Genomic DNA, 26,763 nt, shown 5'->3' with positions numbered 1-26,763 from the left:
CTGGGTAGGGTCTACGCCATTCATTACGAACGGTTCTTGTCGCTAATAACAATGCCTTGCCGAATGCTGAAGAACAAAAATTAAGAAAAAGACAAATGCTAAATAAAAAAATACACAAAAAAAAAAAGAAAAAGAAAAACAAACCTCAACAAATGTAACTGGGTCAAGTGGTTGTTGTTGTTTGTTTTTCTGCTGTTTCTGTCGCTCGAATACAAAATAATTGTGGAAAATCTCAAGATCTTTTTATCTGCGGTTTTATTTTGTTGTGTTCGGTTTTGTTTGCTTTTTGTTCGTTTAATGGGCCCTGAGGTTGAGAGACTGACTGACTGACTGGTGGTGGTGCCTCCGTGTAGAGTGGGGAACTGGGCCGAGTTTCAATTAAGTTTTTGGGCTTGAAGCACGCTCAACGCCACCCCCCATACCATCCATCCATCCTCTCTCTGCGGCCACCTTACGCACTCGAGAATCTTGGGGAAAGGCTTGAGAATGAGTCTGAGACGGCCCAATTAGGCTGTACCTACCACTACCTACTATTAGACAATTACGAGTCAACGAAAATGTCTGTTAATTATGTTGGAAAGAGAATTATGTGTACTTAGACGGGTATACAATGCATGACTCCCAAGTGCTTTTGGAGCAGGTAGATATGTAGGAGGAAGCACTTCCGTCACTCCATAATGATGATGGATCGAGAATCTCTACAAGTGGATAGGCAGCCTCTTCGTTTTGCTGTGTTTTTTGTGGGCGAAAGCTGACTTTCTACTTGTTCGAAATAAAAGTTCTTAAACTAAAGTATTATATTTAAGTGGAGTTCATTTTTTAACAAGGAAATTTCAGCCAATTAGTTATTGATTTAATGAGATTTTATAGTTTTCAAAAGGTACTAAACTTTCTTAGCTATTAAATTATGAATGAAGTGCAGCAAAATATCTAAAAAAAATATAAGGACAAAATGTTTTATTTTTGGCATTATTATTTATGATATTCTATAGTTTTTTTTCTACACTGCAATTTAATTAAAGAGTCTTGTCCCACTGCTTTGATCTGTCCGCATCCTTTTCATAAATAATTCTCCAATAAAAACCATCATCATCACATTTCGAAAATGTCGAATGGCAATAATTACTTGGCTAATAAATAATCATGGTTATTGTGATTATAAACCGTCTTTAATCTTCCCCGAGCGCTATCCAACGATTAGCTCTGTTTTGGGAGAAATGAAAAAATGGGAAAGGTGATTCGTGCGACCATCCCCGAGCAGCAGCAGCAGCAGCAGCAGCAGCGGGTCCCGAGGTTTGATCCATTGTACGATTGTCCGTCTGTGGGTTGGGGGGGCAGATGGAGAGCCAATAAAAATTATTTCGCGAAAGTTGTCGCACAGTCGGTATGGCCAAGCCGCACATTTTCATTAAGTTGTATTTTTGTAGTTTATTTTCTCTATGTTTTTATTAGATTGTCTGCGGCCCAGTCGCTACTGCTGCCACTGCCACTGCCACATTTCGCAGGCCATAATTCAACTAATTAAATGCACATGAAAAATTCAGCACTCCAAATGGCAAATGGCAAAGCTTGACAAAATGAAACCAACGCGAGGAGCTGATGGGACGGGCGGGCGGTGGCCAGGCATGCCAAAGCCAAAAACCAAAAACATTTTGAATGAAAACGCACTGAGAAATATTTCAATTTGAAATTGTACATCAAATGAAATTACTGAATTTTGAGCAAAGTGAAAGAAAAGTAAGAGTTTTTCTTACTTTTGGATGGGTTTTTCGTGTGGTCTGGGAAATGCATGGAAATGCATTGGCATGCCTCCTCGTGTTAGTCATGGGAAAATGCTGCACACCAATCGATCAGTGAATTTGCCTTAATGATTACGATATTAACTAATTTCCCATACATTAGTTACACTTATTTTGGGTTAAATGATTTCGTATTTGGCAAAGATTCCTCGCATTCCATTGCGCAGCTCTGAGTTGTTTGCCTTGAAGATATTTTTGGGTGTTTTTATGTATTCAAATTAGTCATGGGAGATTATTTATGGAACTTCCATAAACTCACACACAATCGAAGAGATTTTAATGCAAATTTTGCCCAAATCTGCCCAAATTTTCCTGCCCAACTAAATCGTAAGGGAAAGGTAGAAATTTCCCCACTTTTCATTGCATATCCTAACGTGATCTCGAAACAAATTAATGCTCACCTGATTAATGTTCAATCAGTTGATCTTCACTCAAAAAAAACCAAAAACAAACCCATGCTAATGGAATTATCCAGATTAGCCCTGCCATACAGCAGGGGTTCATATGGTGAGTATATCGAAGCTTATTATCCATACAAAACTGCCAGCAAAGAGTCGACAAGAAATGGGATTTTCCAATCAATTAGGTCTGACCTCCAGTTGCCCTTGGGGGGGTCCACTCTCCTACCATTTTCTTTCTTTATCGTTGGCCCGTGATCGCCGACACGATATTGCCCTAGGTTTGGGCTACCGTTCGCAGTGGCCAGCAACAAACCCGAAAAAAGCAACCGATGCAACACCAACTCAACGTGCAACAACGACAACGTGGAACTTGGGCGCAACTTTCACTAATTTTCAATGCGAGCAAACTTGATTTGTAAATTGCGGCAGCAGGACAGGACGCACTCCACATAATATTTCTCACCCATTCTCGGAGCTCTGAGGTGGCGACACCTCACCTCACCATCGCCCAATATCCAGTGTTCAATATCCAGTATCCAATCAGTCGCCGACAATTTCCCACTTTAGTTTTCCCCACTAATTGGAATGAACAGAGAGAAACATGGGAATGGCCTCCCAACCCCAAAACATTCTTCCCGTTTTGATACCCTTTAGGGGCTGGTGGATGGTATGGTTTTTGGGAGCACAGATTTAACTGAAGAATTTATTTGCGTGAGGTTTTTAGAACAAATAAATAAATGACGAAAAGATTAAATGGGGTTTAAAGGGTTTCGGTTTAATGGATTCGGACTGCAATAAAATTGAAAAGGCAAAACAATTGGTACGAGTTTTTGGTTAATGAATTAATCCTTACCTGAAGATATCATATAGGATTATATAGAATTTAAATGGGCATTGGATGCCCAAGGAGGCTTCCAATCCAATCCAAAACAAGGTCTGATTGCCATTGTGCCGCCATAAATGTTGCTAGAATTTACAGAAATATTTGTTGAATATTTCCCTAAACTAATTATGGCATTAACTTGTATCCATTAAATGTATGGGCAATGGGTATGGCTGCCGCAAAAATGGTGTAGCTCTTGATAACGTCCCAAAGGAATGGATCGTTGTATATCACATTGCATATAGCGCGAATCTGGCGAGATCGTTTCTTCAAATCAAACATATTGGGTGCACTGTAATTGTACAAACAGAAATAAATTTGTCACAAGTAAATGGTGAAATCATTTTGATTCTGTTTATCCTTACCTCTGGGTTGCTGCTTATTGCTGTGATTTTGGTGAATTATTTTGAATATTATTCCGTACTGTTGCTGAATTGTTGCTAAGTTGAGACTGAGAGCGAGACAAACGCACTTGGAAGTGATGATGAGGGCTTTGGCAGGGACTACTTGGTTATAAATGAAAAATGTATTCAATGTATTACAATTTCTAGGGTATTTCAATGTCCTCACACTCTGTGCACACTTCCGACTTCCTTTTCGGGGAGCTGGGTCACTCTTTCCGCTAAAGTTTATCGCTTTATTATGGCATGCAAATGGCAAAATTAGCCAAAAGACTGCACTTATAATTATAATTCACACATATCGCTGCGCGCGCCCTGCTCTCCCGTAATCCATAATAGACTTGTTTTTTCCGGACCTCCTTCACCCCACCCCTACCTCCCCCGCTATTGAATGTTTCGCTTAAGTTGGCCAAATCTCTGCTGTTTTATTTTCATTTAATTACTGACGCGGTGGCTATGTCGCAGTGGTTGGCAGTGCTGCTGCCCGCCGCAGCAGCATTAATTGGCTTGTTTTTGCCAGATAATGATTATTGGTTTTTACGACTCTTTGATTATGCCATGATGATGACGATCATCATGATGATGATGATGATGATGCATCGGAAAAAGTAGAGTCCAACAGCGGGAAAGTGCTGGCCGGGCTGTCTCTCCGTCCGTCGGCTATGGCTCTTTTCCGTCGAGGTGTTGAGCATTTTGCTGGAGTTGATGGCCTGTCAGTCAGTCAGGCATCTCCCTCTCTCTCTCTCTCTACTGTACGCCTGTCCGTCTGGGCAGACATTGCACTCTTGATGTGGCGGCGGCTGTTGCTTTGGCTGCTGTTTCTGGTGCTGGTGCTGGAGCTGGTGCTGGCGCTGCTGTTGCTGTCTTAATTATGTAATAGGCGCGCATTGAAAGACAATTTAAATGGTCGGCCCGGCAGTTTATGTAGAAAAACCAAACACGAACGAACTTCAGCAGTGGCCCAGAAATGCCAGAAACGCCGGGAAAGGCGTTCCATCAGCAGGCAGAGCAGCCAGCAGCAAGTCGAACATTTGAATTCCCTAAGTTAGAGCAGCCATCGATGAAAAGTAACCTTCCCGGTAGTAACTTTGGTGTGCCTAATTTAGTTAGTGTATTCGCAATTAGTTGCGCAAAACATCAACATCAAACATGTCGCTGCATGTTCTGCTTTTGCATTTCGTTTTTATGCATTCAGCAATGAGTCACATCTTTGTCTTATCTCTTGATCTACGAGCTTTGCTGTGCACCTCTCACACCTCGCACCTCTCTTCACTTTATTGCACGCTCTCTCTTTTGGTAACTGTTTACATCGCTCTCTCAGCAACTCCTACTCTCCATTCTTGGATGCGTTCGCTCTCTCAGCAACAACAACAGCAACAACAGCTGGGGTTCTCGCTCTCAGGCCTCCCGCTCTCAGGCTTTTGCTTACATCAAATACGGTACCCGCAGGCAATAACAAACGGGACTTTGCTTTGCTGCTTAATCACCACAGAGGCTGACTTATGAACTAATTTCCAAGCAAATGCAAACATTATGCAAGCCAAGATTTAGGGTTTTAAGGTGGATTTTCCTTTAATATTTTCCCAAGCCAAAATAAACTAACAATTGCCCATACCCTCCCGGCAGTGCAGTGTATTCCACCTGCATAATTATATGCACTTGATCCGCTGCAGAACTGTGTGTGTGTGTGTGTGTGTGTGTGTGTGAATGAGATGCAGCATGCAGCTAAATGTGCAAAGTGCAACGTGCAACCTGCAACTGAAGTGGACACCAAGTGGACAACAAATTATGAGTGATTATGCAAGGCATAAAAGCTGAAAATCGATTGCATTGCAGCTACAGCCACAGCCACAGCCACATGATGGTTGTGGCTGCTCCTTCTTGAAGCTCTTGACCCCATTTCGGATTTGGTTTTTGGAGTTGAGATGAGTTGGGGGTTCGTCTTTGCAATGTTTCAGAAACTTTTCGGACGCGACGCCCCCGAAAGTTGCGCTGCGTTTTAATTGCTTCATAATTAAGCGGCAATTACATAAAAATCAAAACATAAAAACCAAAACAAAACAAAACCAAAGTTGATTTCAAATTAAATGATTACCGCAGAGAAGAGAAGCCACAGCGGCAGCAGGAGAAAGGGAAAAAGAGGAAAAAAGACGAACGCTTGGCTAGGCAGAAGAAAGAAGGTGAGAAGTGGAGGGGGACAAAAGAGAGCACACAAAGGGTATTCCCGCATTTCGCAGCCGAAGCATAAACGATTAGTTACATTCGCTTAACAAATTGTTGAATAATTATTTGTAATTATTATAATTCAACTAAATACTTGGTGTGCGCGGGCGGTTGCATCAGCAGCAGCAACAATTTGCACCACTAACCCACACACATTTGGCAGCACTTTCCACCCCACCTCCTCCTTGGCACCACTGGCACAGACATACCACACACCACACAGCACACCACACACAAATCGCGGCTAGAGACGCCACTGCCACCGCTACACTTGGCTGGTTAATTTATGTCATGATTCCGCACATAAATTCCAAAGGAATTTTCCTATAAATTACTGGGGCTTTTCCCTGTCGGCCTTTTGCCTCTCTCACTCCATTCCCCCTTGCTTCCCCTCTCCAATTTCTCTGCATCTCTTTTAGTGTGTGTTTTTAGTTGGCAAAGATGTCAACGATTTCGTTTTTGGGTTTTTATTCTTCTTTCTTCTCCCGTCATTACGAAATGACTTTCTTCCTCTGCTTCATCGTTTGCTTCTTTAGCTTTTCCTCGTGCCACACGGTCTTACCGCTGCACACACACAAAAACGCTAGTGAAATGCTCTAAAAGGCTAGCCAGCCACCCCCCACACTTCGACGATGATCCCTGTGACATCTTCCCATGAGGAGACCGCCCCAAAAAATGTTTCTGCATGCGACGGCACGAACAGAATATATTCTGTGGATACCCTTGAAGAGGGTATATTAATTTTACAGAGAAGAAAGTATTTTCGATGCTCTGGCAAACAAATTTGACTATTTAAAGAAATCTCTCTGGAAGAGGGTACATCCCCATCGGTGTTCTATCTCCGCGACGAAGGAAACAGGCAACAGGGAATATCAGGGGCTAGCCTAGCACCAATAAATTTAGCTCATATCGCGCGGAGTGACAGTAATGTGTCATCGCGGCAGCCAGAAATGTTTCCCCTAATGATGTGGGAGTTTTGTGGGCGTGTATTTTTATATCTTTCAAATGAGAAATGAGTTTGTCTTTCCGCCGAGGTGTCAGAATCTATTTGATCTGATTTTTCGGTAACGATATTTCGGGCTACCTACCAGACGGATTTATTCTGCATAAATATTGATCAATCAATGGAATTTGGGGGCATAGAAATGGACACAATTTATGGTAGGAGAAAAGTGCTGCCATAATATTGTAGAAAAGTAGCTGCAAATGGCTATTGCCTTAGTGGCTTGTCTTTATGGTTCCCAGTAATGAATTTTCTAATCGAAATATTTATTCCAAGAGTAGGCTTTGCTTTGAGTTAGAAAAATCTAAACCAAGCTGTCGTTGAATGTCTAGACTCCTGTCTAAAGCCTCCAAAAAGTTTTAGAAAATCCAAAAAAAATATATTCGAAAATGTCTCGCACAATTCTACTGATCCAACTCGATTCGCGCGATAAGAGTCGCTCCTACGCCTACTTCCACAGCGTCGACGAGTGCTTGGAGCGTGTGTGCAAGATCTACGAGGAGCACCTGAAACGCTGCACTCCATGTGCCCATGTCATCACCTACGACATTCTGCAATTGTTTGACTTCATCGACATGCTGAAGGATCTCACCTGCTTGGTGTTCGAAGAGGAGGCCAACACCTATGCGCCACGCAACAAAGACTGGATCAAGAATCAAATAAGTGACAAGCTGCGAAAGGAGGCGAACAAAAGCGGGGGAACTGGGGAAACGGCAAACGCAGAAAAGAAACGACTTGTAAAGGAGCGCTAAGATCCTTCTTTAGACTTTCAATTTGAAATATATGAAACATCCTGACAGAGGGTATTCAGCTAGCTGTTGCTCCTTTCTCCTTTTGGCACCTGATCGACAGCTCTTCCAAAGAGACAGAAGCCAAGGTGTTGAACAATTTTCCACACACAGAGACGAGTCTATGCAAATGAGGCTGGAAAATGTCTCTCAATTATGCAGTGTCTCGTTTGGATTGTTTTCATTTGTGAGTTTCGCTCGTGTGCATAATTTAAAATAATGACAGCACATGAAACTTAATGCGTCTGCCCCGAAACAGATCGATCGAACCGTCACGGCACGTCACGGCACGCCACGGCACAGGTGCCCGGTGCCCGGTGCCCGGTGCCCACAGGGGGCTTTGCTGTTGTTGATGCTGATGAGGCAAGATGCTCAACGGCTGATGGCTGAGCGGACAACAGCACACGCATCCAGATTACACGCATTGATTGGAAGGTGGAACAGGTGTCGCCTGGCCCCTCGTCTCACTCTCACTCTCACTTTTCGGGCGTGAATTATGCCAATCCGCCAGCGACTGGGAGTATGTTATCTGACAATTAGCTAACGGACAACACACTGAGACGACACCCGCTGCACAGGCAATTATCGCATACTCCGATCCGCATCCCCAGCCCCAGCCCCCCTGTCTAATGGCTAAATCTGTGATTTGTGATCTGCGATCGGTGATTGCCACCGTCACCGCCACCGCCATGGCCAAAAGTGTCGACTACTGTCACCAGACGATGTTCGTTTGCATTTTCCCCTAGTTTTTGTATACCCTTTCGGTGCCTGCAAGTCAATTTGCTGGCTCGTTGCACACCTGGACCTCGAACACTATTAATCCTAGAGCGCAGCTACTTTTTCTTGGGGTTTTCTGCATGCAATCATGAAAACCCTACATCAAAACACCTTTATAATGCCATATTGAACAAGTGAATGAGGCCCCAAGTGTATCTGCAGCTTCGGCCCCCCAGGCTGGCATAGAGCCTTTCTTTCTGGTTTTTGTTGCTGCTGCTTGCTGTTGTTGTTGTCACTTTCCTTTTGCAATGCAAATTTCTCGTGCCGTCTATTAATTGCTAATGGCAGTCGACAGGAGAAATAACAGTTAAGAAAAACGCCAAGGAAAACCAGCCATAAAAATCGTCAACCAAATGCAGTGGCACTGCCAGTGCCAGTGGCAGTGTGGCAGGCAGGCTTCTCCTTCTCCTCCTCCACCTCCACCGCCACGATCCGTAACTTCTCTGGATACTGGACTCTCAGTGCCCCTCTCTCTCTAGCAATTGTGAATAATTTTTGTAGCCTCACACTCCTGTGTCCTGTCTGTGTGTGTGTGTTTGCAACAAAAAAATAAAACTTTCTTTGCATAGAGTTAGCTGCTGCTGCTGCTGCTGCTGCTGCTCCGAGCGGACTGACTCCCTCTCTTATGGCTTATCAGCGATCTTTAGACGTTGGCACGTTTCGTTCATTGCCTTGAATGTGGTTGTTGCTATTTCTGTTGCTGTTGCTGTTGCTGTTGCCTGTTGACGTGTTGCCAAATAGCCATATTCAAGTTTTTATTGTGCTTCATATTAGATTGCCACGGCCAATGCATAAATCTGCTATTGAATGCGCGAATCCCGCATCGGAATCCGATCAACGAGTGTTTCCAAGAAAGCCAACAAACAGCCACAGAAGGCCATGAAAGTAATTTTATTCGAGGGTAAACCAAACCCAGCGCATCGATGGCAACCATTCTGTGTGGCTGGAATGGTGTGGAATATTGAATCGTTAGGATTGAAGATTCATTTTTGAGTGTTTTATTATGATACTAATAAAAGTATTTAAATTGATTTTGGGTCTTTAAAGTAGATTTTATCATGGAAGAATTCCCATAAACTAAATTCCAAACACCACAGAAATTTTCGGATCATAAGCTCCACTCAAAGGGCATGAGAAAGTGCCAAAGTGGTACAGAAACACCTCGAAAATTCCGATACCTGGAAAGTTCTCAAGTTCCAGTCTTCCCTTTTGAGTCACCCCAGAGCGCTACAGCAATGGGACCACGGCCCCAAAAATTCTTTTAGCAAAAAGTCAACAGCATAAATTCAGGCACAGAAAGCGGTGAAGCGATCTTCTATCTGCGGCTAGCAGTGCTCCTGCTCTCTCGTTCTAATAAGCCAAACAATAAATCATCATTGGGTCTTATATTTTTAGCAGATTTTTGTTGCTGTTTTTTTTTTTGCCTAAACTCTGCTGACTCACGATCCCCAAAAGAGCTTCGGGGCCCCATGTACATTCTGATGCCCATTCCCATGCCCAGTCCCAGTCCCAAGACTGGAACGAAACGGAACGGCGCTTTACTTTGTGTGTTGTTCTCTGCCTGCCCGCCTCCGTCCTGTTCGCTCCCTCTGCACTTCTTGGGTTTCCTTCATCTTCTCAGGCTAACAAATTCTGGCAGGCAACAAAAAATCTGCTCGAGAGAGAGAGAGAGCGAGAAAGAGGCAGGGAGCAAAAAACAGGCTTGGGCACATTGCTGGACATCACGCAAGCAGCAGAGGAAGGAGAAAGTCTCCACAAAGGGCAGGCGGCGTTGGTGGTGCTGGCTCCAGAATCTCCAAATCTCTTTGCCAAAAGCAAAACACACACGAGGTTCGGTTCGGTTCTGTTTTTAAAGAGATTTGTTATATGGCTTACATTAGTGGGTGCCATGCCATTCCTCCCCCTCTCCTTTGCACTGTGCATTGTGTGGTAAGCGGGCAGCGGCACCAGAATTGACATTTCCTTTTACAACATCCAAAAAACAAAGCAAAAACGGCTAGCCGCAGATTTTCATACCCTAAGGCAAGCATCGTTGCCATTTATGTTGCAAAAAACTGTTCTACATCGAGTAATACGAGTACCGTTTGGTTAGGGTATAAGCAAGTGGGGGGGATGGGGATCAGTGCAAAATGAAAACGATAAATCAGCAAAAACAACAACAGTGCTGTGTTCCATGTGATTGTCACGCTTGAAGGACTTTTCTCGTTGGAAAGCAGCAACAAAAGCGAAAATGAATTTGTTGCTGCAGCTGTTAACAGCATTTGCTGGCAATGTTGCTGGCTGTTGCTGGTTGCTGTTGCTGCTGCTGTTTTTTATGAAGTAGGTTACTGTGCTTGTTGAGTAATTGAGTTTAGTCTCTTTTTTTCACACACGAATATCCATTGTTGCTGCTTTTTGTTGTTTAGGAAGCTGTCGTACATGCAACTTACAGCGGAAAACAGTTTTCTTGTACACATCTTGCATGTGTACACTGTACACTACAGTGGAGACTGGTAGCTACATACATAAGCTAACCTTAAATGTCAATGATTCCCTTGTCTCGCTTCCCCAACCAACAACCTCCATCGTTAGCCAATAAATGAATTGCAACCTAAATGCTTGACCTGCACTGTGCTTCCTATTCCATTTCTCACTCTATTGCCCGTCCCCTGTCCCCCCACCTCGTTGGCTTCCTTCTCTGCAGTCACGTTCCAGCTTCCAGTACGTCTACCAGGCCTACCTCTGCAGTCCGCTCTCCTCGCTTCCTCTTTCAACTGTCTGCCTGTGATCTAATTACTGTATTTGCTGTCCGTTTTGACTGCTGCCTCCTGCTCTCCTTTGGCGTTTTTGTCCCGCCTGCCGCTCTCTCCTGCTCCCCTTTGGCGCTGGCTTCGCCGCCTACCTGCCCGTCGTTCGCCGCTCTCTAGCCTTTGCTTGGCCTGTTTTGTGCATTCGTCGTGCTCTACCTGTCCAAGGCGTATTTTTTGTAGGGTGAGGCCATTTCTCGTTGCTACTGTCTCTCCCTCTACTATTTCTGGCAATTCCCCACCCTACTTGTACACACCCTGTGCCTGTTCCATCTTCTCCTATTCCGCTCTCCTTGACTAGCTAAAGTCTTTGCCGTTATTATATTATGACATCATTCGCTTCCATTGACAGCTTCGTTCTCGTTCCTGACTTTGATCACTCTAATCAAAAGAGTTCTCATCGTTGATGCTGTTCCCTCTTTCACTCTCTCACTCTCTTTTTTGTCGTTTAGGCTGCCGTGTCCCCATTTTCATTAAACGAATTTCCGTGACTGGTGTATAAAAATATTGAAATCCATAAGGAAATCGATGCCGATGCATCAATTTTCACTTTCCACGGATACAAGACACTTAAATACTTACTTATATAAGGTTGTCAGCGGGGGTGGAGGTGTGTAGGGTTATCCCCCACCAACGCCCGATCCCCCACAACGGCTGCAGTTGTTGCAACAAAAAAGAAATCCTTGTACGTGAGGTTTGTGTTCGAGGTCACGTGGGAAACACCAGGCAACAAAACTTAACTGCTTGAGATTTCACATCAGGAGGCAACCAGCAGTCGGCAGCGGCATTGAGCTCCACAGATTGAGATCCAAAATAAAGTACAGTGAAAGCATTTTGGTATGCCCCGAGAGGGGTAATACCCAAGTATGCGATACCCTAAGAGTTTTCACTGTAATCAAACTAAATGAATCGCCAAGGAGATGCTTATGTAAACCTTTTTGGGGGGGAGTTGATCATTCCTTTGTATTAATTATTATTTATTAATTATTATTCAAACATTGTAAGACAATCTTTTGCAGATATCTGCCCCTCTCTCTCTCTCTTTGTCGTTTCCTTTGTTATCCCGTTTATTGCATTGCGTGGATTTCGCAATTCGAGATGAAAGTTTTTGTCGCATGCATTAACCTCAACGATTACATCACAGAGTAAGAGAGAGAAAGAGAGAAAGACAAAGAGAGGGTGGGTGAGTGAATGAATGATACCCAACTGAGGCAGTCAGTCATTCAGTCAGTTCAGTTGGTCAAACGTGTTTACATAAAGCTAAATATAGACACGGACAAATGTACGAACAGGACGAACAGACAGCAGGATGGAGAATGAGGAGAATGGTGGCATGGCGGTATCGCTGGTTGTGGTGGGGCCTGGCCCGGGCCGGACTTGGATGGAAAGCCAGTCAAATGGTCTTGTTAATTTCCATTTTTCTATGCAAATTCCGACTTCCTCGACACACACAAACACACACACACTGAGAGTCGAAAATGGCAATAAATGCAACAAACAAAACAAAAATTTGACTTGCCATAAAAATTGTAAATCCAAAAGAGATGGCAATACCAAAGGGGAAGAGAGTGCGAGTGCGCGAGGGGTGGTGCTGGTGGCGGTGCTGGTGCTGGTGGTGCTGCTGCGGCAGTGGGCGTTTGTTAGGCAACCTCGGCTGTGGGGGCATGGAAAATATGCCACAGACACATGACACAGAGACAGCAACAAAGACAACAACAGCAACAACAACAACCAGGGAGAAAAGTCAACGTGCAAAAATAACAAACAACTGTCAAATGTCTGACAAACGAGACAAGGAAAGAGACAAACACACACACAAACACACAAAACTTGCAGCAAATGCAACAGAAAACAGCAAAAGCAAAAACAAGAGGAAGACAACCCCCAGCCCCAATCACAACCGCAACCCCAACCCCAAGAGAGAGAGAGAGAGAGAGAAGCGGCAGATAGCCCGCGGGTTTTGAGCTCACAGATAATTCCATGACAATTCTCGTAATCAGAATTGTACTAAGTTTTCTTTAACAATAAAATATATTACAATTATTTATAAGTAAAGTCTGCTGACTGTTCCTCTCCGGCTATTATATGCTGCTACTTATTAGCAAACCTTCGAATAAGACTCTATCCTCTTCTCAATAGAAGCGATAGAATGGCAAATATTAAGTAAGATTCATCGCCAGCTTGTGTTTGATTTTAAACTTTCTTTTACCTGAAACCTTAAGAGTATTTTATTTATTTAGTGCCTGCTCCAGTATTCCTCTGGGATTCTTTCAAAAATATTTGCATTTCTAACCACTTTTAGAATATCTTAAAAAACTGTTTAAAATCGTATGCCAAGAGCAATACCAACTGCAGGAAGAAGCGCAAGCAAGAAAGAGAGAGAAAGAGATTTACCCAAGAGAGCAACTTTTTTAGTGGTTAAACTTTTGATGGGCAACTGTTACTTCCCGTAATAGTTTATTCCAGTCTTGGGTTTTGATTTGATTTGATTTGATTTGATGTGGCCGAGGAAATGCAACCATTATCACTTTACGCCTCGTATTAAACAATTTTCAGTTGATTTTATTGCGTTTTTATGCGTTTTATTTCATTTCTTTCCATTGAGTGAGTGTAGGTAGGAGGAGGAGGCAGAGCAATCAAAGTGAATGCGCTGCAGCGGCAGCGGGAGTGTGAGAGTGTGCAGAGCCAGAGAGAGAGAGAGAGAGAGAGGTGGGGGGAGGGGAGCCACGACAGTCAGAGCGAAAAGTATGCAGACGAAAGAATGCTGAAATTGAAGAAGCGCGCACGCTGCAGTGGAGACTTGCATAACACACTCAACGTGGTGTGTGTGTGTGTGTGAGAGAGCAACTCCAATGTATTTGCTGCTTGTACTTCGCTGCTGCCGCTGCTGCTGTTATCAAACGGTTATTGTCAGTCAGTGGCTTCTGTTTGGCATTTGGAATACCCTTTTGCGGTTCAGGCATATTAGCACAGTGTTAAAATTTGTAAAGGGTTAAAATTATTGAATAACTTTTGATTGATTGATGTTGATCAACTCCCTTTGATTAAAGCTAATTAACTGGCATTTTCTTTTGTTTTTCTTGCCACTTCCCTGCCCGTAAGCGCATTTCGATTTCGTTGTTTTGCCTGAAGCCTCCAATGCTGCTATTATTGCATCGTCTGCCGCAATGTCTCCGCTTGGCAGACATCGTCTCCCGTCTGAACGTCTGCGTCTCCTCCGTCGTGGTCTGGGCCGCATGGCATGCGGTTGTCTACTTATGAGATGCCAGCCGCCACATCCAGCGCGGAGCAGCACACGGGGGCATGGCATGTCATTTCTTGGCTTCGTCGAGCATCTGTGGCATTTCTCAAATTTGCTTTTTGTTGTAACTCTCCCCTGTCATTGGTATTCGCAATCCCATCCTCATTTTACTTTTGTGCTGCAGATTTATAATTGCCAAATGTGCCGCCGATCCGCTGGTGTGAACCGACCAAAGAGCGAATGCAAATCCGCACATCACATCACGTAAACGTGGAGTTATCCAGGTGCTGAGAATGCACCAGTCATTGATTGACTCTGATTGGTTATCCCACTGCCAAACACCCTTTCCGCCGCTCTGCACAAAAATATCCCATAAATTATTGTGAACGCTTCAGCTTACGGAGGGGAGTAGCAGGAGTCGTAGCTTTTTTCGCTGCCTCTTTGAACGAAATGCAGCTCATTATTTGGTTAAAAACGCGGCTGTCAAAATTGAATAGGGGGAAAAGCTGGGCCAGCAAAAACAACATAAAGAAATGAGCCAAGCCAACACAAAGAAAATACAATGGCAGCCAACCAGCCAGAGATTTCGAGTTGGTGCTGGAGTTCGAGTTGAAGTTAGAGCGCCCGAACAACAGAGTTAGTCGCTTGGTCTATTAGCAGAGTGCAGCCCCAAAGAGCTGGCTCCCCCGCCAACGACAGACAGTCAGACAGGCAGCAGCATCAACGACTGCGGCTGCCGCATAATGAAAGCGAAAATTTAAATTTTTTGATACAATTTGCAATTTGGTTTTCCTCTGTGTTTTTTTTTTTCCTACTCCTACTCCATCATTCGGAGCGGGGCGAACGAGCGAGCGATCTCCAGGCGGCAGCCCGACTCGACTCCAGTCGACAACTCGACAAAGAAAACAATTCATCATGTTGTACATAGAGAAACCTTACCAGCAGCAGAGGGAGCTGCTGCGGCTTCAATTTATGCGGCGCTTAAATCGATTGCTTTGCCACATTGCAGCAATTGGAGGAGGCTTCAGCCTTCAGCCTCAGCTCTGACTGTCTCTGCACCCCCAACTGGGCCGCGAGGAGACCTCGTTGTTGTCGTTGAACCGTAAAACTGAAATATGAAGCGGGGGGGCATGGCGGCTGGGGGTGGCTGGGGTAAGTGGGTGATGCCTGCTGATGCTTTGCGGGTGGACAGTGCCTGGACCGACTGCCGCTTGCCGCTTGCCGCTTGCCGTTGAGTGACCGCACGGACCGCGAAAAGATTGGACCACGGAACAGGCTCTTGCTTCATTAAGCTATTCATCCATCCATCCAGCCATCCATCCATCTGTGTGTATTTCTGTTGAATTCCATTCGTTGCACTGCGATCGTGTTGTTTTATTTGGCTCTTAAATCTGCCGCTAACTAGATGTCGCAATTGAAAGTGAGCTGTCAAATATTGTCTTGTCTGTCCATATCTGTCCCTGTGTGGGGGTGTGCAGCAGGCATACAGCGGCCTCATTATAAAGAAGGAAAGGATTGCAGATCGTTTGTACACTTTGTGAAGTGTTTCGAGGCGGAAGTGCAAGAGATTTCTGGGTGAGAATTGAGCTCAGAGAGCGTTAGAGTCATAGCCACACAGTCAGTTATGATTTTGGCTTAAGTCCAGAGTTAACCAAGAACTTTCTGCCAAAGAAAAGGCTGCCAAAAGAACAATCAACTGTGAACCGTCCAAATTTGATGCTTAATCGTAACATATTCCCCTGCCGAGGTACAGTTGCTGAATATTTAAGCAGAGGAAGCTCACAAAAAACCTTCTTTGATCCAAGATTTCACCTATTTATGAATCAAAGATCAAATTCAACGATAAAAGAAGTCAGAATGAAGCAAAGATCAAGTTCAAAGCAAAGAGAATGGCACTCCATTCCCTACTTTTGGCCAATTTTGCTTTGAACAGCTCTTGAATGGAGCTATTTTCGCACAATTCTGTTCGAGACGATCCTCAAAATAAAGTTCAAGGTGATCGCCACGCCAAGGACATGGTCAGCGGCAGTTCCGGCTTCAATTGTTTTTCGACCAAGTGGCACTCCAAAAGAGCCTCAACTTCATGTGCAAATTTAATTACTGACTCAATGGCTCGCTCGTTCGTCAGCCAAAGGCCTGCGGCTGGACAAGCCATCGAAAAACAAAAGTAACAAGCCACAAAAGAAAGCTCTAATGAATGCTAGAGGATGGGCATACCCTGGGAAAAATTATAAATGAAATAAGCAACAGAAAGATGGGAAAAGCGGAAGAATTCTTTCAGAAATGAGCAATTCCTGGGGCATGGCAGTGGCTCTTTTTCCACCCAAATGTGCGGCACATTCAAGCTACCCTTTTCCACCATCAAGCTGCTCTAGGGTACAACCAAAATCTTTGACTGTTAAAATGACAAAAGCTCTGGGATTGGGGCAGCTGCCACTGCGGCACGTCACCTCTGGCTGTTGGCTGCTGGCTGCTGGGCTGCTGCCTCTCATAATTGTTTATAATAATTTATGCTAATTTTTGTTTAGCACCTTTGCAGCTTACGCTTGGGTTTCACCGATTTATAATGTTTTCTGATTTGTAAGACAAAAAGACACAGCCAGAGACCGAAACCCCGAGGGGCTGCTGGCGAATTCTGTTTTGTGTCTGAGCTGGGGAATGTGGCCAGCACTTTTTGGCCAGAAGAAACGTGTTTTCTAACAAAGGCCGCGGCTTAATGGGTCGACAAATACAAGCCGTAATAAATAAATAATAAAAAGAAAATGCCCAAAAGATTTGTGTCTCTGTGTGTGTCTGTGTGTGTGTGTGCGACAGACACTTGATCTGGGGATGGGAAGCGCCTCGGGTTGGTGAATCGTGTGTATACTCGTCCATGATGTGGGCGATGATCTCACCGGCAGGGCCATTTAATTGGCTTCAAACTCGAACCTCAGCGAACCTCCAAACCCCAAAAACTACCTTTGGACACCATCTCCCTGCCCCGTCTGTCTGTCTGCCCGCTTTCTGTTGACCGACTTGGGAAGATGAATGTGCCACAAGTGCATGTGGAGCGACAGACAGAATGAAAGATTGAAATTACAAATTAAATCACCTTCTCCCCCACTCCGTCAGGGCCATAAAAATCAAGTTATCTCGTAATTTGATTAAATTCGTAATTGTTTTATGCAAATTTCATGCACGTCTGACGCACAGAAAGACGAAAAAGTGCCAGTGCCACTTAATTTTCATGGAAATTATGCGGAAACCCCAATGCAATGCAGTTTTTTATATTTGCATTAGAATTCTGATTGAATGGCATACATGGCGTATGCGCAATTATGGCGCTCACTGTCTATTGACATTTCCTAGATGCGGCACCAGAGCTACAGCTACAACTACAGCTCCAGCTCCAGTCACTGGCTGCCCAAACGTGAACCTCATAATTTCTAGATCTTTTTTAATTAACCCATTTATAGTCATTTGTACATCCGGCGATTCGGCAAATTTGGTAAATTCGTGAAGGAAATGACTTCCAAATGCCGCTACTAAGATTTAAGGTCCCAAAAGCCCCAAAATGTATTTCGACCAATGCGAAAAACAAAGCAAAAATGAGAGACACATGGCGCACAGTGAAGTCTCAGAGTTGGGAATGTTTTGTGTACTTTGTTTTATATTTTTAGATAAGAAGATTTAAAGTAAGAAGTTTTCTTATTAAAATATTGTTCTAACTTAAGGAAACTTGAGTTAAAAGTTATTTAAATTGTGCAAAAAGCTTACAGAATATATTTTATTGCTATTTTCCAAAGATATCCCTCCAAATAAATGTATCATCTCCACTTTCCGAGCGTTCCCTGTGGTACTAGCACAAAAAAACAGTGGCTGCCGCACGGCTTACGGTTAATGGTAATGATATGACTCTGATGATGTTATTAGGAGCAAATACGAGACTCTCTGACGACATCAGACAGATCGCAGAGCAGAGAGTAGCCACAATCTGAGTCTGAGTCTAACTCCAGTGTTGGTTTTTTTGTGTGTGTGCCCCCTAATTGATTTTATAAGCAAGGTTTTAATGCCGCTTCTCTGTTTTAGTCGTTTCAGGTGCGCAAAGTCTACACAACTCTCCAAAAGCTCTCTTGCTCGCCACTCTGCCGAACGTGTGCGAAATGCTGCCAGCAGCAGAGACAGCAACAGCAGCAGCAGCAGCAGCAGCAGCAGCAGCAACACCAACAACGAATGCAAATGCCACTTGCGCAGCCGAAACGGCGCTCGTGTTCGGGCTCGTGCTCGTGTGAGTGTGGAGAGTGGGAGAAACCGACCCCACCAGCGAGCAGGGCAGTCGGCTCGGCTGGTTGACTGACTGGTCGGCTGGCGCCGCGAGTGGAGTCTGTTTTTGTCGTTCATTTCATACGGTTCGTGTCTGCTGTCCGCTCTGCGCTGCCTGTTCGCCAAAATAAGATTTTTCCTACGTGGAGTGTGCCCTGCGCGCATGCGTCGCGTTCGAAGCTGTGTGCCTGTCAACAAGTAAACGCCAGTCAAATGTGTCTGTAAAATAAAAAGCAAGCTCTAAGGCCACAAGAAAAATAAAAACCCCCAAAGAGCCAACAACAACCAAAAAAGTTACAGATAAAAAAGTGTGCGAAAAACGAAAAACGGGCAAAACTTCCAAGGAAATTGTAAAGTTCAATGCGAATACGGGTTTCGTTCTTATCGCGCAAACGACGGCGTTCGAGTTCGAGTTCGCGTCTTGTCTGGCTCTTTCGTTCCCTGCTCGACGCGGATTCCTCTTCGTTTTTTTTAAACTCCATGCCTGTGCTCGCCTGACCATTAAAAGTGACGCTCTCCGCGCCCCGTAATGGACCTTTGAAACAGCTACACATACACAAACGCACTCCCTCCTCCCCCTCGCCGGAGGCCTCTTCTTCGACGTTGCGTTTCGCGTTATTTTTAGACGATAAAAAAGATTGGAAAAAGCAAAGCACAAACCCCCCCATACCGCCGCAGGAGGAGAAGAACAGACACAGACACAGCCACGAAATGGGCACCAAATCACCCGGTGGTCCACAGCGTTGTCGTCTGATCTTGCAACGCTGCTTGGCCATACAGCTGACCAAGCCGGGGCACACGGCCCCCGAGGACTTTTGGATGTACGACTCGGGATATATGATATTTCAGGTGAGTTTCTGTTCGATTGTGCAGCAAAAACAACAAAAATCGAGAGAAGGGAACGTAACTGGTTTTTTTTTTTCTGTGCACAAAACGAGAGAGGCAACTGGTTCCTGTTTGAGCCAGAAAAAAGTGCGTGAGGATGAACCAGAGATGTAAAGAAAAAGAGAGAGAGATAGGGAGAGGGAAGGCAGATAGGGAGGGAGGCAGTGGTGTATGACTCCCTCGGCTCAAGGTCGCTTGGGGTGGTCTCTCCTATGTGTGTGTGTGTGTGCCCGCTTCCCATGACAATAAATGGCTCGGAACGGTGCTTCCATCCAGACTAGAACTTCCCACAGTTACCCCCAAAAAATTGCAAACATTTGCCAATTGCCATTTGGACTTCCCTTTTTCGTGTGCATTTCTTTCTACTTCTGTTCTTAATGGACTTTTGCCACACAGAAGTTTTTGCCAATTTTTACGGCCAGGAAGTAGTAGAAATACCTTTAAATAAAAATATTGGGTTCATGGAACTTCATCAGATCGAAGTGGTTTTGTGATACAAGTTTTCGAACACGTTTGCTGGCGGCACACAAAAAGAATTAAAATTTTAAATGAATTTTCAGTCCTTTTGTTGCTGCTTCCGATGTTCATTCTCTTTGTTGTTGTTCCTTTCCATTGTTTGTGTTGCACTAAATTACACCCGAAAATGACGTCACACCCGGCGGGACAAGTTCAAGTTTAAAAGTGTTAATTTGTGACAACAAAATGAGAGTGAAAAAAGTTTCTATTGAAGGTTGCAGGCATGGAACGGGGTGAGCGCATTGTAGGACAGATTTTGGCTACTATCTGGCAGTGTTTTGTGGTGTGAAAATCAACGAAAACTAAAGCAAATGTTAACAACAAATTTAAGTTAGAAATTTAGAAGGAATATTTATATTAGCCACCATTTAGCCATTGAAAACTGCCATAATTATGGCTACAGTCGAACACACCGCACATGGGACAGTGTCTGGTTGCTTCCCCTTCAAAGAGACTTCCCCAACACCTTTGCATAAGCGTACAGAATCACTTAATGTACTTACAATTGCAGGCTAATTTCAATTTAATTGTTGGCCTGCCAAAAAACAAAGTGTTGACGTTTTTTTTCGGCACATCAAAAGGCAGTTTTTATTTATTTTTGCACATTTAGTTTGCATTTTGCATACGTAAAAAAGTGTCGCATAAAACATTCCCTTGTTGCCAGTTGCTTGCCTTTTCATGCCTCGCATAAATTACGACGACAATTGTCGTCGGGGCAGAGCATTTCATTTACATCTGAGTTTCGTTTGTTTCGTTTTTTGTTTCGTTTGTCGGAGTCTCGGGGACTGGGCTAATTAATAATACGTGCTTCAGTGGTGGGGCATGGAGCATAGGCCGCAGATAAGAACCGAATGAAGCGTGCCCTAAATAGACACACTCATGGAAGTGCCATGCCCCACAGAGGAAGATGATAATTTAGGGCCGCACAGCAATTTGGGGCAGTCAGCCGCGAAGAAAAGTGCGTGAAATTATTGAAGAACCAACTGAAAGAATGAATGAATGAATGGTTGAGCGAACGAATGAATGAATCAACGATGAGTGATGCTAAAAGGGGGAAAATGGAAAGAATTCAACTCGCAATCTAAAGCGAGCAGCGTCGTGGAAATTTGATTTGTAATTTTCTGGAAGTGGAAGCTCAATGAAGTGTGAATTATGTAGATTGAGGTGCTAGTGGTGGCAGTTACTGGTGGCCAGCCCGGCAAAAGGGGCGCCCCTAGGGCGCGTCTTGCAGCTCAAAGACCATATCGAAATGTGCAAGAGTTTCCGGTGCGGCCGCAAGTTTTAGGGCGTGCCATAACTGAAAAGTTTCCACACAGCAAAAAGATATACTGTGCGGCGGGGGATCGAGTGAGGAAAATGCTTATGAAACCTTGAGAAAAGCTGAGAGAAAAACGTACTGGAAATGCCAAAGAAAAACAATGGGATTAGGTCCAATAAAAGCCGAAATAAAATATTAAAATACAAAGGCGTATCATAAAGTTTGTATTACACAAAAAGAGTAATATAAATCTTGGCAAAAGTCACGCAATGGAGGAAGGAATTGTGCGAATTACACTGGGAATAAAGGAGGTTGGAAATTAACTTATAAATAAGAAGATAGATGATGGAATGATAAAGAAATAGTGGAAAAGATAGAGATTCTAGCTATAAATACAAGGAGTAAAAATCTGCAATCAAGAGAGCGATAAATCAATGGAAAAACTCCTAAGAAAAGCGCTTTACAGGCCAAGGTTTTCGGGGATTATTTGAGTGCAAATCTTTCATTCTAAAACAGGAATTATGTACACAAATTTGAGGTTTAATTTAATTAAATTAAATTTACCAACAGAGTTAAATAAAAAGTATAAGAAAAGAGCCCCCAAAACACCCTCAATAACCACACCGCCTGCTGTTTTTAAAGACTTCCTTATCCATGTAAATATATCATAAAATATCTCTTAATTTATTAGCCAAAGACAGACACCCCGACCATATGCAGAAACTTGTTTGAATATCTAATTAGAGAGCAAAGACAGAACATATTTCTATGGGCCAACAGATCCGTTGAAAGCCCACAAATCCCACAAAAGTCCCATTAAAGTTTCTCTCATTTCAAAGGCTATAGTTAGATCGTGTCGCCCCCCCCTCCGCCCCGCTACTCCACAGGCAAAAGCTCTAAATGTCACTCAGTGCCATGGAGGGGTGGACGAGGGGGTAAACTGATTTAAGACCAAGTCCCAGTCCCACTTCCAGTCGCAGACTCGATTTCCAGGGCATTTAAAATCTGTTTTTATTATTTGTGCAAATTTGTCAGGGGACACGGCGTGGCGACTCAACGACTAAGGCGACTCTCGTCTCTCGACTCTCGACTCGACTCCAACTCTGATCTCGAGCTGAGCCCCGAAGCTGATCTCTGAACCGCTTTCAGTCCGTGTTTAGTGTTTGCCTGCACGCAAATGACTTCACCTAAAACATCAACTTGTTTTTGTAGTTTTTTTTGTGCTATTTTTTGTAGTCAATTTTTGCTGACTCTAGCTGGCTAGAGAGCCAGTCCCCAAGCTGGAGTCAAATTAATAAGCTTGCAACAAGTTTGTTTGTGAAATAGCTCAAACGGATGCGAAATGATTGCGTCATGTTCCCCCAACGGAAGGGGTAGAACGGGATGAATGTGGGGCAGGTGTGGGAGCCAAACGCAGCACCCATAAACTACACGGAGAACTGGCTCTGACTTTGGCTCTAGCTCCGTAAAAATCTCAGGCGAAATGGAAAGTTTTTGCTCGGCGCTAGAATGAAGGCAAACCAGTGCCGTGCCGGGTGGCACGAGTTGAAGGAATCAATCCTCGCATGGGAAACGCAGAATACAAGGCTGCCTGATGCGTGTGTGTTTTCTCACGATTATTGGGAAATATTTTATGTTTTTTAGAGTGTTATTTGTAGATAAAATGCTTTGAAAGCTAAAGAAGTATTCGACACCGATTATATACAAATATGTGGACTTAGATCTTGTAGTTCCTTTAATTATAATTGTTTTAGAGAGTTTCCTCAGAGTAGAATGGAAGTAAATTCAAACCTTTATTTTATAATAATTTTCTAAGAACTTTCTGTATCTGCCATTTATTTACCAATTCCCCTTCGCAAAAAGCGGACAATTTCTGACAACAAATGAATGGTTTGTGCTGTACATGTTCCACTGCATTCGAGATAACATTTCCTTATCATTTGCTCATTTCAAAAGAAGAAAAGAACACAGACATTGATTGCAAAGTTCTGGCTGCTGTTTGAGGTTCGCTTTGCAGCCGCGACTGTTACGGTTAGACCCAATATGGTGACTGGCTGGTGCAAGTGCAACTTCAAGCTGATTGAGGCAATCAAAATGGAGTGGAGGCTAAGCCAATTGATTTATCGAACGAGAGAGTGAGCGGAAAAGAAAAGAGAGATTTCAATTGTTGTGCCTTGTGCCTCGTGCCGCCTCTCCATCATCATCTTCAATTGCTTTGATTGGGTTTTAATGAAATCGAATCGATCGTTCGATCGGTCGATCGATGGTGCAACATTTAAACGCAAATTTACTTTTTGGGTGGGGTGTGGGGGGGTTAGAGTGGCGCTTTAATTGATTGGCGGCGTGCGTTTTATGATTGATTTGGATTCACTTTGATGGCAATCAACATCACTGATGGACTAATTTGATTGACAAACATTGAACCAACTGTTTGTTTGCCTTTTCATTTTGTTTATTTACCTCCCCCACTCCCACAGCCACCCTTTTGCATTGCGTAACAGCTGTGGGCACTGGGCACAAGGTCGTCTTTGGTCCCCACTGGCGGTCCCGCTGGCATTCACTGGCTGACCAGCTGGGAATACCCTTTCTCCCCTTCAGCTGCTGTTCAGTGACCAAAAAAATTTATCTCGAGTTCAAGTTGTAGACTATTTTTGGGCCTCTTTTGCTGCTGGCGATACGAAACAAAATCCAAAGTAAAACTTTTAATTTGGGTATTTTTGATGCCACTCTTTGTGCCACGGAATCTTGTTTATTGGAAATGAAACTTACAATTTGCGGCTAAGCTGCACTGCGAGAGAGAACAAGAGACAGCGAGTGTAGGAAGGAATATCCCAGGTGCTAGAAATGAGAAGCGGGAGAGAAAGGGTTCTGCCGTAATCTGCAGCCTGCTAAGCCACACTGGGAGAGAGCTAGAAAATCCACAAAGGCTTGTCGGAGCAGAGAAACTGTTGCAAAATGTTGCAACTACTTTCAAAACTGAATCATCAATTATAATGATAGTTCCCATAATATTTAGTAGTTTACCGACTCCATTCCCACACAAAAAACTCATTTCCTCATATAGTTAACGTCTCTCTCTCTACATTTTTCCCAATGTGTCTTAGCTTTCAAGTGGGAGTGATTTTCATGGTTAAGTAATTAACTAATTACCGATAAACTCGTAATGATACGATATAATGATGCTTCAGACCTTAAAATCAGCTACAAAATTGAGTTGTACTCGTTGTACTTAAGGCAATAATTAAAATCTTTGCGTCTAATGGATATCTGTGCAACACATATGTATGAGCCCCCGGAATACTCATTGGATCTCATGGAAATTGTTCATTAGCAGCACTGACAGCACAGGCCTCTCTCTCTCTTTCTCTCTCTGTCAAAATGATTGCGTGATTTACCAGATTGATTGAATGACAAGCTCTTGGATAGAATACGGAAATATAATCCATATATAAATTGCGTGCTAAATGCTAGGGAACACTCATAGATACTAGGGGCTAGGGGCTAGGGGCTCAAATTGTTCTATTCCTATTAACTTTGGCTTGCAAGTGAATGACAGACACCAGAGACGAGTACAAAGGCCCCTCCATCAATCCCCCAACCAACTAGATCCCAAATAACATTTCAGCAAGTGCCAGCGAAGCTTCAACGCCGAAATACAAAAGGCAACCCAGACAGCCAGCCACACAACGAAATGAATCCACACACTAACAATGATGATGATGATGATGAACAAAGCAGACCCCAAAGAACCTCGACTACAGGTGCAGTTTTGTGGGCTGTCTCTGTAGCTCCACATTTGATTCTGTTCCCACAGATACCGCCATCAACGCTGTCGCCCCATCTGGTCTCTAATAGACTTTTCACGCTTCGGTTTTAAATTGAGGTGCTGATTGTGCACAGCTGATACAACAGACATACATTTATTTATGTAAATGGAAATGTAGATATATATTTATACCTTTTATTTTTGGCTTACAAGGGGGCTTATTAGTTTGAGGATAAAGCTGGACAAAGATATTACCAAATCATGGCATAATTTTCAGAGTTAAGTCTGCTTTAAGTGCTGAAAGAGAGCTATCGATGGAGAAGGATTTAGAGAGATATTATAGCTGATGTTAAGCTGCACAGGGAGAGAGCAAGTGAAGAGATCCGCAGCCATAAGCGGAAGATTTGATATTGAAAATGTATCTAAAAAATGACCTGACAAAATCTTTGCTTTGCTTATTTTACATCTTTATCCTTGAAATGTCATAGAGCTTACACCTCGTTCATGTATTTTCTAATGGGTATCTCCCATTCGAGCGACAATATTCTACCCAAAAAACTTCTCGCTTTATTTTTACCTATTTCGTTTTACGTTTTATTTTTATGTTAAAGTTTTGCAATTGCAAAACTTTTTGCCGATAGAAAAGGAACAAAGAAAAAACGGAAAAGCAGATACTATTTATGCGAAAGAGTTGAAAGGACTTTGCCCAGAGTTTTTCCAGTTGAAAGTTTTTTGTGGCATAGATAGTCGTATTTTTGGGGGATATTTGTAATTAATTGCTGGCAAAAATAGCGACCGCTATTGTGGCTGCCAAAAGCCGAGACAGATGCACGATTCCAGGACACTATCCGTGGGATCTCCCTTCCTCTTTTTTGTATATTTTGTTGGCAGCCGGGGAGACTCCTGCCAGCACAGCTGCTGCTGCTGCTGCTATTGCTGTCCTGGCAAATTTGTTGTGCTGTTTTTGAGGAGGGAAAAACTAATAAAACAAATCGCATGTTTAGCCAAAAGAGTAGATTTCTGGTCATTGAACCTCAGAGTCAGCAAAGAGCAGGCGGCACACTAGAATAAATAAATATATCTATCCTGGCAACCCTCCTCAATATATTTGACCAAAGTCATGGCCTAAGGCCTCGTGCACACCACCACCACCCCGCCCGTGGCCGAGCAAATCCAATTGGAATTTTAAGTGCAGCGCAAATCCGCAGTCAAAGAAAACCCTTCGATGGAGTCCAGTCTTTGAAGGGAGAAAGTGGGCGTTGGTCCGGCAATTTGTGTTCCTTATCAGCGATCCCTGCACATTGATTGGAACTCTGTTTCGTTCTGCATTTATGCTCGAGGGCGCTTCCGACAGGCGCGTAAGTTTTATGGACAATCGGATTGGGACTCATCCCCAGTGGCTATTTTTCCAGTATGGGGAGAGGGCCAGCTAGTGTGACTCCCACTTGACCAGACAAATAAGCAATGATGACAGGACAATGGGGATAGGAATAAGGGAAACGTCGTTCCCTTGTGTACACATAATGGACGTGGGAAGCCCCGACGACAAGTCTGTAATAATTAAGGAACTGAGATTTCATTGAAGAAAAACATAATTGTATTTCAGAAACTAATCCAGAAATAGAATAAATATGGGGAGAACTGTCTGTTGAAAGGCTTTCAAATGGGAACTGATTAATATAATTAACATCTGTCGCACAAAGCTGGGGACTATATTTATATTCACGTTACAGA

The 26,763-nt window shown here is 43.6% G+C and overlaps 3 protein-coding genes across 3 annotated transcripts in view; 2 read left to right on the top strand and 1 right to left on the bottom strand.

Annotated features, from left to right (window-relative positions):
- LOC117893605 (probable secreted beta-glucosidase adg3) overlaps nt 1–26,763 on the top strand; it is a 57,866-nt gene that overhangs the window by 14,539 nt on the left and 16,564 nt on the right. The window contains 1 exon segment of the mRNA XM_034800281.1: nt 18,380–19,453. Coding sequence (XP_034656172.1) covers nt 19,316–19,453 — 138 coding nt within the window. The 5' untranslated portion in view covers nt 18,380–19,315.
- Nucleotides 2,953–3,598, bottom strand: LOC117893608. Its single transcript, XM_034800284.1, has 3 exons — nt 3,449–3,598; nt 3,054–3,375; nt 2,953–2,989 (listed from the first exon to the last, which is right to left on the bottom strand). The coding sequence occupies exon 2, from the start codon at nt 3,363–3,365 to the stop codon at nt 3,210–3,212; it is 156 nt and encodes a 51-aa protein (XP_034656175.1). The 5' UTR covers nt 3,366–3,375; nt 3,449–3,598; the 3' UTR covers nt 2,953–2,989; nt 3,054–3,209.
- Nucleotides 7,056–7,462, top strand: LOC117893444 (enhancer of rudimentary homolog). The gene has a single exon (XM_034800063.1). The coding sequence runs from the start codon at nt 7,100–7,102 to the stop codon at nt 7,460–7,462; it is 363 nt and encodes a 120-aa protein (XP_034655954.1). The 5' UTR covers nt 7,056–7,099.

The sequence above is a fragment of the Drosophila subobscura genome, chromosome J, assembly GCF_008121235.1.
Source record: "Drosophila subobscura isolate 14011-0131.10 chromosome J, UCBerk_Dsub_1.0, whole genome shotgun sequence".
In the NCBI taxonomy this organism is placed as follows: domain Eukaryota; kingdom Metazoa; phylum Arthropoda; class Insecta; order Diptera; family Drosophilidae; genus Drosophila; species Drosophila subobscura.
This window is presented reverse-complemented; position numbering and strand designations above follow the sequence as displayed.